At 37.9% G+C, this 20,260-nt stretch overlaps 1 protein-coding gene across 7 annotated transcripts in view; it reads left to right on the plus strand.

Annotated features, from left to right (window-relative positions):
* The window catches only part of TRIM37 (tripartite motif containing 37), a 145,235-nt gene that overhangs the window by 111,160 nt on the left and 13,815 nt on the right, over positions 1 to 20,260 (plus strand). For all 7 annotated transcript variants that reach the window (XM_073235332.1, XM_073235326.1, XM_073235328.1 and 4 more), the window contains one exon: positions 19,792 to 19,902. In XM_073235332.1, coding sequence (XP_073091433.1) covers positions 19,792 to 19,902 — 111 coding nt within the window. The remainder of the gene's footprint in view (positions 1 to 19,791; positions 19,903 to 20,260) is intronic.

The raw sequence follows: 20,260 nt of genomic DNA on the forward strand, positions 1-20,260 counted from the left end.
TCAAGGAGAATAATTGAAAACCACCAGTTAGGTGTCATACCAGTCAATGTCACTTTAGTATAGAGTGATGAGTGCTGAGATAGGGTATATTGGGAACTCAAAGAACAGGCATGTAGTAGTAAAAATAGTACATACTGTTTACAAAGTCCTCAGCATGTATTAGAGACTGTTAAAGACTGTAGCAGTGTTACCTTGCATTTTCTAAAGACAGCCCTACATGATAGTTACTTTATTATCTTGATTTTACAAGTAAGAAGGCAGGCTGAGGTCCAGAGATAAAACTTATCTTACTCAAAGTCATGGCATTAGTAAATGGAAAGGATGGGATTTGAACTCAGAACCCATGCTCTTATCTGTCACCTCTCTACTAACCTAGTCTACCTTTGGAAAGGTCATTCTTAAGGGATGAGAAAAGGTGAAGACTGGTGAAAGATGTGGCCAGAGTGGAGGCAGAGGTCAGATCATGAAGGGTTATATTATATTCTCTGTCCTAGGTAGAATTTGGACTTTGTCCTTAAATGGGATCTAAGCAAGAAGGTAGATAATGAAGTCATTTTTTTTTACCTTTTTTTTTTTATTAAGGTATCATCGATACACACTCTTATGAAGGCCTCACATGAAAAACACTGTGGCCACTACATTCACCCATACATACCATCAAGTCCCCCCCCCCCCCACTCTACTGAAGTCACCATCCATCAGTGTAGCAAGATGCCACAAAGTCACCACCTGTCCACTCTGCGCCACACTGTCCTCCCCGTGACTCCACACAGACTATGTGCACCACTCATAATACCCCTCAATCCCCTTCGCCCTGCGCAGCCCCTCTGCTTTGGTAACTGCTAGTCCCTTCTTGGAGTCTGTGAGTCTGTTGCTGTTTTTGTTCCTTCAGTTTTGCTTCATTGTTATACTCCACAAATGAGGGAAATCATTTGGTACTTATCTTTCTCTGCCTGGCTTATTTCATTGAGCATAATATCCTCCAGCTCCATCCATGCTGTTGCAAATGGTAGGATTTGTTTCTTTCTTATGGCTGAATAGTATTCCATTTTGTATATGTACCACTTCTTTTTTATCCATTCATCTACTGATGGACACTTAGGTTGCTTCCATATCTTGGCTATTGTAAATAGTGCTGCAGTAAACATAAGGGTGCATCTGTCTTTTTTCACTGAGAAATTATATTCTTTGGGTAAATTCCTAGGAGTGGAATTCCTGGGTCAAATGGTATTTCTATTTTTAGGTTTTTGAGGAACTTCCATATTGCTTTCCACAATGGTTGAATTAATTTACATTCCCACCAACAGTGTAGGAGGGTTCCCCTTTCTCTACATCCTCCCCAGCATTTATTGTTCTTAGTCTTTTCGATGCTGACCACCCTAACTGGTGTGAGGTGATATCTCATTGAGGTTTTTATTTGTATTTCTCTGATAATTAGTGATGTGGAGCATCTTTTCATGTGCCTGTTGGCCATCTGAATTTCTTCCTTGGAGAATTGTCTATTCATCTCCTCAGCCCTTTTTTTAATTGGGTTATTTCCTTTTTTGTTGTTGAGGCATCTGAGTTCTTTACGCATTTTGGTTGTTAAACCCCTTGTTGGATATGTCGTATACAAATATGTTCTCCCATACTGTAGGATGCCTTTTTGTTCTCTTGATGGTGTCCTTTGCCATACAAAAGCTTTTTAATTTGATATAGTCCCATGTGTTCATTTTTGCTTTTGTTTCCCTTGTTCAAGGAGATGCATCTAGGAAAAAAGTTGCTCATGTTTATATTCAGGAGATTTTTGCCTATGTTGTCTTCTAAGAGTTTTATGGTTTCATGACTTACATTCAGGTCTTTTATCCATTTTGAGTTTACTTTTGTGTGTGGGGTTAAACATTAATCCAGTTTCTTTCTCTTGCATGTAGCTGTCCAGTTTTGCCAATGCCAGTTGTCATTTCCCCATTGTATGTCCATGGCTCCTTTGTTGTATATTAATTGACCATATATACTTGGGTTTATATCTGGGCTTTCTAGTCTGTTCCATTGGTCTATGTGTCTGTTCTTGTGCCAGTACCAAATGGTTTAGATGACTGTGGCTTTGTAGTAGAGCTTGAAGTCAGGGAGTGTAATCCCCCCAGTTTTATTTTTCCTTCTCAAGATTGCGTTGGCTATTTGGGGTCTTTTGTGGTTCCATATGAATTTTAGAACTATTTGCTATAGTTTGTTGAATAATGCTGTTGGTATTTTGATAGGAATTGCATTGAATCTTTAGATTGCTGTAGGCAGATTGGCCATTATGACATTATTAATTCTTCCTATCCATGAGCATGGAATGTGTTTCCATTTATTGGTATCTTCTTTAATTTCTCTCATGAGTGTCTTGTAGTTTTCAGAATATTGGTCTTTGACTTCCTTGGTTACGTTTATTCCTAGGTATTTTATTCTTTTTGATGCAATTGTGAATGGAATTGTTTTCCTGATTACTCTTTCTGCTAGTTTATTATTAGTATATAGGAATGCAACAGATTTCTGTTTATTAATTTTGCATCCTGCAACTTTGCTGAATTCAGATATTAGATCTAGTAGTTTTGGAGGGGATTCTTCAGGGTTTTATGTACAATATCATGTCTTCTGCAAACAGTGACAGCTTAACTTCTTCTTTACTAATCTGGATGCCTTTTATTTCTTTGTGTTGTCTGTTTAGCATGGCGAGGACCTCCAGAACAATGTTGAATAAAAGTGGAGACAGTGGGCATCCTTGTCTTGTTACCCATCTTAAAGGAAAGGCTTTCAGCTTCTTGCTGTTCAGTATGATGTTGGCTGTGGGTTTGTCATATATGGTCTTTATTATGTTGAGGTTCTTGCCCTCTATATCCATTTTGTTGAGAGTTTTTATCATGAATGGATGTTGAATTTTGTTCAATGCTTTTTCGGCGTCTATGAAGGTTATCATATGGTTTTTGTTCTGCTTTTTGTTGATGTGGTGGATGATATTGATGGATTTTCAAATATTGTACCATCCTTGCATCCCTGAGATGAATCCTACTTGATCATGATGGATGATCTTTTGTTTTTAATTCATTTTATTATCATTAATCTACAATTACATGAAGAATATTATGGTTACTAGACTCCCCCCTTCACCAAGTCCCTCCCCACAAACCCCATTACAGTCACTGTCCATCAGCTGGATGATCTTTTTGATGTATTTTTGAATTTGGTTTGCTGATATTTTGTTGAGTGTTTTTGCATCTATGTTCATCAGGGATATATTGGTTTGTAATTTTTGTTTTGTATGGTTTCTGCCTGGTTTTGGTATTAGCATGATGCCTCATAAAATGAGTTTGAAAGTATTCCCTCCTCTTCTACTTTTTGGAAAAGTTTAAGGAGGATGGGTATTAGGTCTTCACTAACTGTTTGATAAAATTCAGTGGTGAAGGCATCTGCTCCAGGGGTTTTGTTCTTAGGTAGTTTTTTGATTACCAATTCAATTTCTTTGCTAGTAGTTGTTCTCTTCAGATTTTCTCTTTCTTTCTGATTCAGCTTTGGAAGGTTTTATTTTTCTAGAAAGTTGTCCATTCTTCTAGAGGTTATCCAGTTTGTTAGCATATAATTTTTCATAGTATTCTCTAATAATTCTTTGTATTTCTGTAGTGTCCGTAGTGATTTTTCCTTTCTCCTTTCTGATTCTGTTTATGTGTGTAGACTCTTTTTTTCTTGATAAGTCTGGCTAGGGGTTTATCTATTTTGTTTATTTTCTCGAAGAACCAGCTCCTGCTCTCATTAATTCTTTCTACTGTTTTATTTTTCTCAATTTTATTTATTTATGCTCCAATGGTTATTATGTCCCTCCTTCTACTGATATTGGGCCTCATTTGTTCTTTTTCTCCTAGTTTTGTTAATTGTGAGTTTAGACTGTTCATATGGGATTGTTGTTCTTTCCTGAGGTAGGCCTGTATTGCAGTATACTTCCCTCTTAGCACAGCCTTTGCGGTGTTGAATTATTGTTGCCATTTGTCTCCGTATATTGCTTGATCTCCATTTTTATTTGGTCATTGATCTATTGGTTATTCAGGAGCATGTTTTTAAGCCTTCATGTGTTTCTGGGATTTTTCATTTTCTTTGCATAGTTTATTTCTAGTTTCATACCTTTATGGTTGAGAAGCTGGTTTGTACAATTTCAGTCTTTTTTAATTTACTGAGACTGTTTGTGGCCTAATATATGATCTGTTCTTGGAAATGTTCCATGTGCACTTGAGAAGAATGCATATTCTGCTGCTTTTGGGTGTAGAGCTCTGTAGATGTCTGTTAGGTCCATCTGTTCTAATGTGTTGTTCAGTGCCTCTGTCCTTACTTATTTTCCGTCTGGTGGATCTTTCCTTTGTAGTGAGTGGTGTGTTGAAGTCTCTTAGAATGAATGCATTGCCTTCTATTTCTCCTTTTAATTCTGTTAGTATTTGTTTCACATATGTTGGTTTTCCTGTGTTGAGTGCATAGATATTTATAATGGTTATATCCCCTTGTTGGATTGACCCTTTTATCATTATATAATGTCCTTTGTGTCTTGTGACTTTCTTTGTTGTGAAGTCCATTTTATCTGATATAAGTACTGCAACTCCTGCTTTTTTCTCCCTATTAGTTGCATAAAATATCTTTTTCCATCCCTTCACTTTTAGTCTGTATATGTCTTTGGGTTTGAAGCGAGTCTCTTGTAGGCAGCATATAGTTGGGTCTTTTTATTTTAATCCATTTACTGACTCTATGTCTTTTGATTGGTGCACTCAGGCTATTTACCATTAGCATGATTATTGATAGGTATGTACTTATTGCCATTGCAGGCTTTAGATTCATATGTTTACCAAAGGTTCAAGGGTAATTTCCTTACTATCTAAGAGTCTAACTTAACTCACTTAGTGTGCTATTACAAACACAATCTAAAGGTTCTTTTTTTTTTTCCTCCTTTCCTCCTCCATTTTTTATATATTAGGTATTATATTCTGTACTCTGTGTCTATCATTTGACTGACTTTGGGGGTAGTTGATTGAATTTTGCATTTGCTCAGTAATTAACTGTTCTACTTTCTTTACTGTGGTTTTATTTCCTCTGGTGACAGCTATTTAGCATTAGGAACACTTCCATCTATAGGAGTCCCTCCAAAATACAGTGTAGGGACAGTTTGTGGAAGGTAAATTGTCTCAGCTTTTGTATCTGGAAATTGTTTAATCCCTTTTTCAAATTTAAATGATCATCTTGCCGGACAGAATATTCTTGGTTCCAGGCCCTTCTGCTTCATTGCATTAAATATATCATGCCACTCCCTTCTGGCCTGTAAGGTTTCTGCTGAGAAGTCTGATGATAGCCTGATGGATTTTCCTTTGTATGTTATCTTTTCTCTCTCTCTGGCTGCTTTTATAGTCTGTCCTTATTTGAGGAGGTAACTGTTTTCAGCAATTACCTCCTCAAAGACCCTTTCTATCCCTTTTACTCTCTCTTCTTCTTCTGGTACCCCTTTAATATGAATATTGTTCCATTTGGATTGGTCACAGAGTTCTCTCAATATTTTTTCATTCCTAGAGATCCTTTTTTCTCTCTGTGCCTCAGGTTCTTTGTATTCTTCCTCTCTAATTTCTATTTCATTTATCGTCTCCTCCACTGTATCTAATCTTTTAAAACCCTCCAGTTTGTTCCTTAATGATTGGATCTCCATGCTAAATTTGTTCCTGAGTTCTCGAATACTTTTTTGTACCTCCAGGAGCATGTTTATGATTTTTATTTTGAAATCTCAGGAAGATTGAACAGTTCAGTTTCACTTGATCCTTTTTCTGGTGTTTTTGGGATTTTGGTTTAAACCAGGTTCCTTTGACGTTTCATATTTGTATGTGGCGCTCTCTAGTGCCCAGAAGCTCTACTCTCTGGAGCAATGTCAGGGGTCACAAGGGAGCAGTGCTGGTGCCTGGGGGGAAGAAAGAGCTGTTTTCTGCTTCCCGGCTTCTCTGCCTGTCTCCACTGCCAGAAGCAGTGGGCTGAATACACAGGTATAAGCCTCTATGCTTTGCGTTTGTAGCTGCTGTAGGCGGGGCTTCCCTCTGGCTGGCCTGACACCAGGGCAGGGACTGCTGGTTTGCGAGCCAGGTTTTGGCTGGCCGGGAGGAAGGCGTAGCAGGCTGCGTATCATGGTGGGGAGTCTTGGAGCTGTGTAGCCAGCCAAGGGGATGGAGTGCCTGAAGATCCTAAAAGTTTCCGACCTGCTGGGCAGAGTGTGCCTGGACAATTTTGTCCACCTGTCCTTTCTCCTGAGCAGTGAGCTCTGTGCGATCCTTGCCCCTTTAGCAGCCCTCTTGCTGTTAGGAAGTCTCTCAGACTGCCCCCCAGGGCAGCTCTATATGGATTCCTGTTTTCCACAAGCAGCTGGAATCTCAGTCTCTCCAGGTATTCTGCCTCTTAGCTTTCCAATCTCACTTATCACCAGAGCACCATGCAATGTAGGTTTGTGCTCGTAGAGCAGATCTCCAGGGCTAGGTGTTGAGCAGTCCCAGGCCTCCACTCCCTCCCCATTCTGTTTTTCTTCCTCCCGCTGGTGAGCTGGCGTGGGCGAAGGGCTTGAGTCCCACCAGGTCACAGTTTTGATACATTACCCTGGTCTGTGAGGTCTGTTCTTTTCTTCAGGTGTATGCGGTCTAGTGCAGTCCTCTTTCCTGTTGCTCTTTCAGGATTAGTTGTATTAATTATATTTTCATATTATATGTGGTTTTAGGAGGAGGCCTCTGTCTCACCTCTCACGCCGTCATCTTTAATCTCCAAAGTCATGTTTTTTTAAGTTTCTACTCTAGTTGCTTTGTGGAGAATGGAGTGGGGGTGGGGGATGGGATGTGTAACTCTGAAGGTAGAAAAACTGGTAAAGTGAATCTAGGTGAGAGATGCTTTCTATTTAATTTCAGCCTTCAGCTCATAAATTCACATTATCTTAGCAACTTTTCTGTGTAAATAACTAGCTAGCACAAAAAAGGCTGAATGTTTCTGTCATCAGTTTCATTTTTTCTTTTTTTTTTAAATTGAGGTATAGTTGATACATTACTTTTAAGTGCACAATACATTGGTTCAAATCATTTCTTATTAAAAGCTAATTATTGACACCTTACCCCAAACTAGAGAAAGTCCTTTGCTTGGCCACATTTAGGCTTTGCTATGCACTTTCAAGTCCTTGAAACTATGGGATTTAGAGTTAAGTGGTCAATGTTACTCAGTAACACATTTTCTCTTCTTTGAATGTTGTCACGGTGATATAAAGCACCTAGAACTCAATAAGAAGAGTTGCTGTAAACATGCAAATCAACAATGCCACAGAACTACCCCCTTGTACTTGGTATCTAAACAGTGTACTGCCTGCTAGAGTCCTAGGATAGGCAGTGGGTAGGAGACTAACTGATAAGGCTGGATAGAGAGAATACAATGGACAAAGGGAACTCTGTGCCTTTTGGAATCTACTTTGTGAAAGGAGAATAGGGTCTTACTCCCTGCTTGTGAACATTATTCTGTAATCAGCAGGAGTTAATTCTCAAGAAATCTTTGTTCTTCATACCAGTAAGACTTGGTAGAAAGTTGAGCAGATTTCCAGAAAGGGAAACAAAAGTGAAAATAACGAAGTGGGACTACATCAAACTAAAAAGTTTCTACACAGCAATGGAAAAAATCAACAAAACAAAAAGGCAACCTACTGAATGGGAGAATATATTTGCAAATCATAATCCTATAAGGGGCTGATACCCAAAATATATAAAGAACTCATACAACTCAACACCAAAGAAAAAAATATAATTTAAAAAGGAGCAGAGGACCAGAATAGACATTTTTACAAAGCATATGTAGAGATGGCCAATAGACACATGAAAAGATAATGTTCAGCTTCATTGATTATCCGGAAATGCAAATCTAAACTGCAATGAGATACCATCTCAAAGCAGTAAGAATGGCTTCTATGATCAACAAGATAAGAAATAACAAGTGTTGGTGAGGATGTGGAGACACTGTTAGTGGGTGCAGCCACTATGGAAAGCAATTTGGAGGTTTCTCAAAAAAGAAGAAATGGAAATCACTATATAACCCAACAGTTCTTCTTGGAATTTACCCAGAGAAAAAGTTACTAATTTGAAAATACATATGTACTCCTGTGTTTACTGAGGTATTATTTACAATAGCCAGAATACAGAAGCAACCTAAAGGTCCATTGATAGATGCATGGATAAATGATATGCGGTATGTATTCACAGTGGAGTATTGCTCAGCCCGAAAAAAGAATGAAATCTTGCCATTTATGACAATATGGATGGACGTAGAGGATATTACACTAAGTAGAAATAAGCCAGGCAGAGAAAGACAAATACCATATGATTTCACTTACACATGTACTCTAAGAAACAAAGCAAAATGAACAAACAAAAGTGAAATAGACTCATAAATGCAGAAAACAGACTGGTGGTTACCATAGGGGAAAGGAGTAGGAGGATGGGTGAAAGGGGAAAAGGGAATGTTTGATTCCTTGATCTGGATGATGATTACATGAGTATATACCCATGACAGAATTTATGGAGCTGTACACTAAGATTTGTGCAGTTTATTGTATGTACCTCAGTTAAAAAATGAAAAAAAACCTAACACATTCCTGGAGAATGCCTGGCAAAAGAAAATACAATCTTTAATGAAATTCTACTTAACATATAAGTCATTAATATAAAAATACAAAATGCAAGAAGGTGGAGTGAGTTTGTCTTATATCTGTGCTTTGATAAAACAAGACTCTTTGAGCAGCATATATAATAGAAAATTTTTTGTGTCACATCACTGTTGGTGTCTTCATCTTTTCCTCTTCTTCTCTTCTTCTCTCCACCCACTCCCTTCTCTTTTCCTCAAGCTGTCTGAAGAAAGTTTAAGGCACTGGATATGTTAGTAGCTGCGAATTTTGGATTATTAAAGTAGTCTCTTTAATGTTCTTAAACATCAATAAAGATGTTACTTTTCTTAGACATGACCGTCATCAACAGGCCTTTGCCTTTCTAACTGGGACCGTATAGGACAACCAACCTTGTGTTAATCTTCTGATTAATGGTCTGTTGCTGAAAGCTTAGTCCCTCTGCCAACTCCCACCAGTTGGTACCTAACAAAACTGTAGGCTGATCAGTTTCTTCCTTATCCTGTCTGAAACTGGAGATTATGCTCTTAAAGAGTTTCTACTGGACTCATCTCTTTAAATTTATGTTAAGGGTATCAAAACACTCATCACAGGGAAAGGCCATGGCATACCTGTTACAAACCTTTCTGGCAGAGCATCTAAGAGGAAAACAAATTCTGATGCTCAGGTATTGCTGAACTCTTTTGGGATATCAGTTAAGAGCTTTAACATACAACTCTTGTTGCTGGCTTAAACAAAAGGAAGATTTAGTCTCTTGTATTAATATGCAGTGTCACCTATCTATGGTGCTTCAGTTTCAGGGTTGAGAAATTTAGCCACTCATTGTCATCAATAAATTGTTTTTTCCCCCATCTTTTGTTCTTCCATTCTCAGTAAGTGGGCTTAGCTCCCCTCAAGATGGTAATGTGGTTGCTGCAGTTCTAAACTTCGTTTGGAGTCAGGCCACCATTCTGGGAGTAGGAGAGGATTATTTCATTCTATGTATCTCTGTCAACAAAGAAAACCTTTCTCAGAGCATCTTACCAACTTTCTAACTTCCTCTTACATCTCATTAATCACTGGCAAATAAAAAGAAAAGAAACTTGGAATGTGCAAGAGGGAAAGTAGCTGAACAGTACTGAGGTTCACTTAGAAAGGTAGAAGACAAATGAAGCATTAATGTCTGCTGCACTGGGAACAACTCTGAGGCATCTTCCATTTAATGGTTTTTGTCATTACTATCGGTGACAGTTGGGTGAGACCTTTTGGCACCTTCTGGTGAGATCAAGATGTAAAATTCCACTACTTTTGCTTTAACCATAGTGTAATGCAGTGGGTAGGTGTCACAATGTATGCGCCATGGCACAGCAGATTGCTTGTGAACTGTTGTCTGACAGCAGCTAGTTTCATTTAAGAAAAAATGAAAAGTATTTGACCTTATGCTGTATTTACTCTCTCTCTCTCACTTATTGATGACAATCAGTTGTACGAGACCTGTTGACCTACTAGGTCAACTGTGAAGCTAGAGGTCCAGAGACCAGTTTTTCTTGCTCAGAGCTAGGGAACGTCCAGATAAAAAGACTTGACAAAAGACCAAGGAGTGTTTTCTTGCAGGGATTCTTTCCCAGCATTTCATGTTTTCCAGAATCCTGAGAAAAATGATCCAAGAAATAAAAAAAAATGGAGAAGATTATTCTAATTCTGTTAATCTTAACAGTCAGCAGAGAAACATTACTGGCTTGAAGAAATCCACTTATGGCAAATTGAAAATAAAAACTGGAAATGCTGATACTTGGAATCAAAGGTTAAGATCTGCAGAGCACCTTGGAAAGAAGCGATCACAATCAAATCAGTCCTGGTTATAGCTGTTGCCATTTTAAGTATATGTTCATGGCCATGTCTGTTACTGTATAAATATTCACAAGTTTATATTGCATAGGAATCCTCTGAGTGATGTTCCAAGAAATAAGAAGTTTTGAAAGCAAAATAATACCTTAAATTGCCATATTCAACATGTGATTCTGTGCAGTGTTGTAAGCCTTGCTAAGAGTTCTAAATGTTACATTATTTGAATACTGCCCAATAACGTTCACAGCATTTTCCAGCTTTTGGATATTCACTGTATGCTACATTTCTTGCAAATAATATAAATTAAACAGTTTTTCAAAAGATAAGTAAAAGAGTTGGGAAAATTTTATTTTTAAAGGATAACTTAAGATTTTGGGAATTTCTGAGCATTCCAACTCCTTATTTGTGAATGCTAATGGTAATATCTGTCAGGAATTCAGAAACATGGTCTAATTTGCGCCTGGAATTTCAGTTAATTCAAGTGGCTTTTAGTGTTTTCAATGACAGTTTCATGAAAGGCCACAAGATGGAGGTGGTGCTTCTCTGAAGTAGCTGGTTTAGTTACGGGCAATACTGAGCATATAAATGTGTGTGTGTATATTACATACATACATATAATATATATATATATACACACACATACACACACACAGTTGTTAGCAAAAAAGGTGTTAGGTGACTGACAATAGAAATACCCAATTTCAGGGCCCACTGTTCACTCTTTAACAGCAAGCAAGTGTTCTTTGCTGACAAAGGATATTTCAGAAATGTCCATGTATCAAGCCTATGTCTTCTAAATATTAAAAGGAGAAATAAATCTACCCAAACTCTTGTTGAAAACAGAAGAGGAATTAAAATCCATCTGGGGCTACAGTCTTCATTGTTGGAAATTTAAACTGCATATTCTATTTCTTTATTAATAGTTAAAATACCCGTTCAAATTATCTATTTTCACCTGAGTTTTGATAGTTTGTATTTATCAGTTTGTCCATTTCATCTGTGTTCTTGATTGCAAGAGCATAAATGTTTATACTACTCCCTTACTATTTTTTAATGTCTGTAGAGTCTGTAGTAATGCTCCCTCTTTTATTCCTGTTACTGATCATTTTGTTTGCTCTTTTCTTAGTCTGCCGAGAAGCTTTTTGCTTTTATTGATCTTTAAAAAAAACTCTCTTCTTGTTTCATTGATTTTTCTTTTACCTTTTTTTATTAAGGTATCACTGATACACAGTGTTGTAAAGGTATCACATGAGCAACATTGTGGTTTTTACATTCACCCATAGTATCAAATACCCCCCACACCCTGTTGCAGTCACTGTCCATCAGCATAGTAAGATGCTATAGAGTCACTACTTGTCTTCTCTGTGCTATTCTGCCTTCCCCATGCCACCCCCCCACATTATGTGTGCTAATCATAATGCCCCTTAATCCCCTTCTCCCTCCTCACCCCCTTCCCTTTGGTAACCACTAGTCCATCCTTGGAGTCTGTGAGTCTGCTGCTGTTTGGTTTCTTCAGTTTTGCTTTGTTGTTACACTCTACAAATGAGAGAAATCATTTGGTACTTGCCTTTCTCCACCTGGCTTATTTCACTGAGCATAATACATACCCTTTAGCTCCATCCATGTTGTTGCAAATGGTAGGATTTGTTTTCTTCTTATGGCTGAATAATATTCCATTGTGTATATGCATCACATCTTCTTTATCCATTCATCTACTGAAGGACACTTAGGTTGCTTCCATATCTTGGCTATTGTAAATAGTGCTGTGAAAAACATAGGGGTGCATCTGTCTTTTTGAAAACAGGATCTTGTTTTCTCTGGGTAAATTCCTAGGAGTGGAATTCCTGGGTCAAGTGGTATTTCTATTTTGAGTTTTTTGAGGAACCTCCATACTGTTTTCCATAATCGTTGAACTAATTTACATTCCCACCAACAGTGCAGGAGGGTTCCCCTTTCTCCACAACCTCACCAACATTTGTTGTTGTTTGTCTTTTGGATGGTGGCGATCCTTACTGGTGTGAGGTGATATCTCACTGTGGTTTTTATTTGCATTTCCCTGATAATTAGGGATGTGGAGCATCTTTCATGTGTCTGTTGGCCATCTGAAATTTCTTCTTTGGAGAATTGTCTGTTCATATCCTCCACCCATTTTTTTAATTAGGTTATTTGCTTTTTGGGTGTTGAGGCATGTGAGTTCTTTATATATTTTGGATGTTAACCCTTATCGGATGTCGTTTACAAATATATTTTCCCATACTGTAGGATGTGTTTTTGTTCTATGGAGGGTGTCTTTGATGTACAAAGCTTTTTAGTTTGATGTAGTCCCATTTGTTTGTTTTTGCTTTTGTTTCCCTTGCCTGAGGAGATGTGTTCAGGAAAAAGTTGCTCATGTTTATATTCAAGAGATTTTTGCCTATGTTTTCTTCTAAGAGTTTTGTGGTTTCATGACTTACATTCAGCTCTTTGATCTATTTCGAGTTTACTTTTTTATATGGAGTTAGAAATCCAGTTTCATTCTCTTACATGTAGCTGTCCAGTTTTGCCAACACCAGTTGTTGAAGAGGCTGTCATTTCCCCATTATATGTCCATGGCTCCTTTATTGTATACTAATTTGACATGTTTGTTTGGGTTTAAATCTGGGTTCTCTCTTCTGTTCCATTGGTCTATGTGTCTGTTCTTGTGCCAGTACCAAATTGTTTAGATGACTATGGCTTTGTAGTAGAGCTTGAAGTTGGGGGAGTGTAATCCCCCAGCTTTATTTCTCCTTCTCAAGATGGCTTTGTCTATTTGGGGTCTTTTGTGGTTCCATATGAATTTTAGAACTGTTTGTTCTAGTTCATTGAAGAATGCTGTCGCTGTTTTGACAGGGATTGCATTGAATCTGTAGATTGCTTTAGACAGGATGGCCATTTTGACAATATTAATTCTTCCTGTCCATGAGCACAGGATGTATTTCCACTCATTGGTGTCTTCTTTACTCTCTCTCATGAGTGTCTTGTAGTTTTCAGAGTATAGGTCTATCACTTCCTTGGTTAGGTTTATTCCTAAGTATTTTATTCTTTTGGATCCATTTGTGAATGGAACTGTTTTCCTGATTTCTCTTTCTGCTAGTTCATTGTTAGTATGTAAGAATGCAATAGATTCTGTGTATTTAGTATCCTGCAACTTTGCTGAATTCAGACATTAGTTCTAGTGGTTTTGGAGTGGATTCTTTAGGGCTTTTTATGTACAATATCATGTCATCTGCAAACAGGGACAGTTTAACTTCTTCCTTACCATTCTGGATGCCTTTTATTTCTTTGTGTTGTCTGATTGCCATGGCTAGGACCTCCAGTACTATGTTGAATAAAAGCGGGGAGAGTGGGCATCCTTGTCTTGTTCCTGATCTTTGGGGAAAAGCTTTCAGCTTCTCACTGTTAACTATGATGTTGGCTGTGGGTTTGTCATATATGGCCTTTATTATGTTGAGGTACATGCCCTGTATACCCATTTGGTTGAGAATTTTTATCATGAATGGATGTTGAATTTTGTTTAATGCTTTTTCAGTATCTGTGGAGATGATTGCGTGACTTTGTGTTTCTTTTTGTTGATATGGTGGATGATGTTGATGGATTTTCAAATATTGTACCATCCTTGCATCCCTGGAATAAATCCCACTTGATCATGATGAATGATCTTTTTGATGTATTTTTGAATTTGGTTTGCTGATATTTTGTTGAGTGTTTTTGCATCTATGTTCATCAGGGATATATTGGTTTGTAATTTTTGTTTTGTATGGTTTCTGCCTGGTTTTGGTATTAGCATGATGCCTCATAAAATGAGTTTGAAAGTATTCCCTCCTCTTCTACTTTTTGGAAAAGTTTAAGGAGGATGGGTATTAGGTCTTCACTAACTGTTTGATAAAATTCAGTGGTGAAGGCATCTGCTCCAGGGGTTTTGTTCTTAGGTAGTTTTTTGATTACCAATTCAATTTCTTTGCTAGTAGTTGTTCTCTTCAGATTTTCTCTTTCTTTCTGATTCAGCTTTGGAAGGTTTTATTTTTCTAGAAAGTTGTCCATTCTTCTAGAGGTTATCCAGTTTGTTAGCATATAATTTTTCATAGTATTCTCTAATAATTCTTTGTATTTCTGTAGTGTCCGTAGTGATTTTTCCTTTCTCCTTTCTGATTCTGTTTATGTGTGTAGACTCTTTTTTTCTTGATAAGTCTGGCTAGGGGTTTATCTATTTTGTTTATTTTCTCGAAGAACCAGCTCCTGCTCTCATTAATTCTTTCTACTGTTTTATTTTTCTCAATTTTATTTATTTATGCTCCAATGGTTATTATGTCCCTCCTTCTACTGATATTGGGCCTCATTTGTTCTTTTTCTCCTAGTTTTGTTAATTGTGAGTTTAGACTGTTCATATGGGATTGTTGTTCTTTCCTGAGGTAGGCCTGTATTGCAGTATACTTCCCTCTTAGCACAGCCTTTGCGGTGTTGAATTATTGTTGCCATTTGTCTCCGTATATTGCTTGATCTCCATTTTTATTTGGTCATTGATCTATTGGTTATTCAGGAGCATGTTTTTAAGCCTTCATGTGTTTCTGGGATTTTTCATTTTCTTTGCATAGTTTATTTCTAGTTTCATACCTTTATGGTTGAGAAGCTGGTTTGTACAATTTCAGTCTTTTTTAATTTACTGAGACTGTTTGTGGCCTAATATATGATCTGTTCTTGGAAATGTTCCATGTGCACTTGAGAAGAATGCGTATTCTGCTGCTTTTGGGTGTAGAGCTCTGTAGATGTCTGTTAGGTCCATCTGTTCTAATGTGTTGTTCAGTGCCTCTGTCCTTACTTATTTTCCGTCTGGTGGATCTTTCCTTTGTAGTGAGTGGTGTGTTGAAGTCTCTTAGAATGAATGCATTGCCTTCTATTTCCCCTTTTAATTCTGTTAGTATTTGTTTCACATATGTCGGTTCTCCTGCATTGGGTGCATACATATTTATAATGGTGATATCCTCTTGTTGGATTCATCTTTCATTATATAAGGTCCTTTATCTCTTGTTACTTTTTTTGTTTTGAAGTCTATTTTATCTGATACAAGTATTGCAACTCCTGCTTTTTTCTCCCTATTAGTTGCATGAAATATCTTTTTCCATCCTTTTACTTTTAGTCTGTGTATGTCAGGGTTTGAAATGAATCTGATGTAGGCAGCATATAGATGGGTCTTGATTTTTTATCCATTCTGTAACTCTGTATCTTTTGATTGATGCATTCAGTCCCTTTACATTTAGGGTGATTACGAATGGATAATGTATGTACTGCCTCTGTAGGCTGTAGATTCATGGTTACCAAAGGTTCAAGGGCAGCTTCCTTACTATCTGACAGTCTAACTTAGCTCGCTCATTTTGCTATTGCAAACATGATCTTAACGGTTCTTTTTTTTTTCTCCCTCCTTCTTTTTCCTCCTCCATTCTTTATATATTAGGTGTCATATTCTATACTCTGTGTATACCTTGACTGGTTTTATGGGTACTTGATTTAATTTTTCATTTGCTTTATAATTAATTGGTCCACTTTCTTTACTGTGGTTTTATTTTCTCTGGTAACAGTTATTTAGCTTTAGGGGCACTTCCATAAATTGCAGTCCCCTTAACATACACTGTAGAGATGGTTTGTGTGTGGTAAATTCCCTCAAGTTTTGCTTATCTGGAAGTTGTTTAATCCCTGCTTTAAATTTAAATGGTAATCTTGCTGGATAGAGTCTTCTTGATTCGAGGCCCTTCTGTTTCGTTGTATTAAATAAATCATTCTACTCCCTTATGGCCTGTAAGGGTACTGCTGAGAAATCTGCTGATAGCCTGATGGGCTTTCCCTTATATGTGATCCTTTTTCTCTGGCTGCTTTTAATACTCTCTGCTTGTCCTTGATCTTTGCCATTTTAATTATTACATGTCTTGGTTTGTCTTCCTTGGGTCCCTTGTTTTGGGAGATCTGTATACTCCATGGCCTGAGGGACTATTTCCTTCCCCAGATTGGGGAAGTTTTCAGCAATTATTTCCTTAGAGAAACTTTCTGTCCCTTTTCCTCTCTCTTCTTCTTTGGGTACCCCTATAATATGAATATTGTTCCATTTGGATCAGTCACACAGTTCTCTTAATATTCTTTCATTCCTTGAGATCTTTTTTCTCTCTCTGCCTCAGCTTCTTCACATTCCTGTTCTGTAATTTCTGTTTCATTTACCATCTCCTCTACCTCATCTAATCTGCTTTTAAATCCCTCCATTTGATGCTTCATTTCTGATACTGAATTTTTCAGTTTCTTTCTCTTTCTTGAAGTCCTCCCTGAGATCTTGAATAGTTTTCTGTAGCTCCGTGGGCATGTTTAAGATTTTTATTTTGAAATCTTTATCAGTAAGATTGGTGATTGCAGTTTCACTATCTCTCTCTCTAGTGTTTGAGGGATTCTGTTTTGTACAAGATTCTTTTGCCATTTCATTTGTGTAGGTGGCATCTTCTAGTGCCCAGACGCTCTACCCTGTGGAGCTGCCAAGCACCAGGAGTGATGGTGGGTATTGCAGGCAAGTCGGACCAGACTGCGGGGCGGAAAGAGCTCTCTCCTGCTTCCTGGCTGTTTTGTCTGCCTCCACTGCCCAGACCAGTGGGCCAAGTGTGCAGGGAGGAGCCTCTGCCTTATGCCCCTTTAGCTGCCATAATTGAGGCTGCCCTCTGGCTGGCCTGGCGTGATGGTGGGGTCAGCAGCTGTGCGGACTGGGTGCTGTCTAGGAGGAAGGAGTGGCAGGCTGCATATCGCAGTTGGGGGCCTCGGCACTGCTTTGCCAGCCAGGGGGAAGGTCCATTTGAAGCTTCTGAAAATTCCCAACCTGCTGGACAGTGTGCCAAGGCTACCAGGTCCACTTGACCTTTCTCCTGAGCAGAAAGCTCTGTGTAATCTTTTCCCCTTTAGCACCCATCTGCTATTGGGAAGTCTTTCAAAGTGCCTGCCTTTCTTTTGTCCTGGAGCGGCCAGTTGTGGGTACCTGTTCTCCACAAGCGTCTGGAATCTCAGTCTCTCCAAGTATTCTGCCTGTCTTTGCTTTTATTCCCCACTAATCTCCAGAGCACCATTTAATGTGGGTTCATGCTACCAGAACAGATCTCCAGCTCTGGGTGTTTAGCAGTCATGGGCTTCTACTCCCTCCCTGCTCCATTTCTTTTCCTCCCGCCTGTGAGCTGGGGTGGGGGGCAGGGCTTGGGTCCCACCAAATCATGGCTTTGCTGCTTTATCCTTTTCTGTAAGGTGTTCTCTTTTTCCCAGATGTTGGCAGTCTTTTCTACAGTCTTTGGATCGCTCTTTCAGAATTAGTTGTTTTTGCTGTATTTTCTTGTTATATGTGGTTCTGAGAAGAGATTTCTGCCTCACTTCTCGCACTGCCATCTTTTTCCTCCCATCTCCCAAACCATTCCCTCTTATACCCTTGTTTCTTAACCTTTTTTTATCATGTCATCTCATTTTTCTATAGTATTCTGGTTAATTTCCTCAGTTCTACCTATTTGTTGTTAACCTCTTTTTCAACCTTGCATGAATCCATGTCATTAATTCTAATGACTGTATCTTTCATTTCTAAAAAGTCTATGTAGTAATTTTTAGAAGTCTATCCATATTTAATAAAATAATGTCATCTTTTAAAGGTTATTTCATTTTATGAAAAATTCAGGTATTGTCATTATGTTTGTCTGCTTGACTCAACTTCAGGTGGATTGTCTGCCTTGTTTGGCTTTGTAAATTTGATTGGAACACATATTTTGAGAGTTTTTTATCTATTATGAGAATTTTTTTTTTCCTGTGATAATTCTTGTGACCTGGATTGTGGAAGCATCCCTCCAGAGAGGTTTTTTTAAACACATTTGAAGAGTATTCACAGGCATTTTTATATTTGCTTTAACATCTATGTTAGATCATTTCAACATCTTTGTCTTTCAGCACTGATGTTTTTTGATTGTCTTTTCCTCATTTTTTATATGCTGAAGTAATTTTGGATTGTATCCTGGACATTTTTAATATGATATTATGGGACTCTGGGTTTTGTTTAAATCTGCCAATTTGGTGGCATTTAGGATTCTGGTCTACACCAATATGCCTGTTCCTTTTTGCTTTTCAGTGTTCTTAAATAACTGCTTTATGTATTCGGTTCAGGTTTATAGCAGCATTCAGTGGGAAAGACAATTGGGGGAAATGTGCTAACTGCATCTTACCTAGAACACTAACTACAGACGATTTTATGTTTGCATTATTCAAATAACACTAGCTCCTGAACAATCTTTATGTTAATTTCTTGAGATTTGAACCTCAACTTCAAATCCCAAATTTAAGGTAGGTACATGGCTTTATTTTGAATTCTGAGGTAAGCTGGGGTAGCAGAAACAAAGCATCTTTTATATGCCAGCCAGCAGACTCTTTGTAGTATATTCTTTCAATCTGAATTTTAGCTTTATGTGGGGAGTGGAGTTACTCTATTTCAACTCCCTTTCTGTGGAGGATCCAAAGTTTGTTTTTCTTTTCCCGAAGAGACTTTCACATCAAGCTCTGCAGTGCAGCATCTGACCCACTAGTTTTCCTTATCTTTCTTTGTTTTGACATGTGTGGATTTCCCTTCTTTCTTATTTAAAAGTCTGTCCATTAAAATACTACTGTAAGTTTATGTTTTATTCTAGCATTTATTATGTCTTATGTAGCGTTTAAACGGGTTTATAGCAAAAATACATTCAGAGTTTCTTGATCACTATCTTGATGAAACAAATACTTTCTATAGAATTTCTCTTTTAACAATCAACGGATATACACAAAAACAAAATTGGAGGTCTAAATAGTGATCATTTATTACTAGAATTACTGGAACTTTTTATACACACACAAGTATAAATGTGCTGTGTTTTGGGTCAGAAACTAATATATCTACATTGAATCAAAATTGATAGAGTTCCTATTATATCTTATGACTCTAGTGTTTCTGCTTTAGAATAAATTCTATAATGAATTAATACCAGTTTCAAATTATAATTTTGATGTACTGTGGAAACGGTAATTTTAATCTTTGACAACAAAACTGAAAACCACTGCTGTAAATAACTAAAGAGATCAGAGGTTTGCATGGTTACCTTTTTCTTCATTTTGTTTTTTGATGTCTTATATCGTCTTGGTATTCAGTGTAAAATTCAATAGGAAATTCTCTCTAATAGATAAAGATATTTCGGTTTCCTTTCACTTGCAGTGGTTTCTTGTTAGAAACACGTTCTCCCCTAACTTCTTGCCAGGAATCAGCAGCGACAGTGATATCGAGTGTGACACTGAAAACGAGGAGCCGGACGAGCACGCCTGCGTGGGCGGATTCCACGACTCTCTCATGGCACAGCCCCCAGACGAAGGTGCAGCACGTGGTGTCATTTCACAGATAATCAAACTGCCTCTTCCGGCAGCTGCCGCCGCTTCTCTTGTTATTGCTTCTGTTTCTGTTTCTGCTGGTTCTCTGCTTCTTTTTCTTTTTCAATTATTGTCCTTTGTGAGACAACATTCTATGGGGTAAACTAAATGGTGAGTACTGAGAAAATCTGGCAGGTAATACTGGCTGGGCAGACACCTAATGGCTGCTGCTGAGGTGGAGCAGTAGGGGTTGGCAACCTGCTCTGGTACAGCCTGAGACCCAAGGATGGTCTTCATGTTGATAAAGAACTATAAGAAAACAAAAAACAGGAGAATTTTCAATAGACCATTTGAGGCCTGCAG

Source organism: Manis javanica, chromosome 4 (genome assembly GCF_040802235.1).
Source record: "Manis javanica isolate MJ-LG chromosome 4, MJ_LKY, whole genome shotgun sequence".
Classification (NCBI taxonomy): domain Eukaryota; kingdom Metazoa; phylum Chordata; class Mammalia; order Pholidota; family Manidae; genus Manis; species Manis javanica.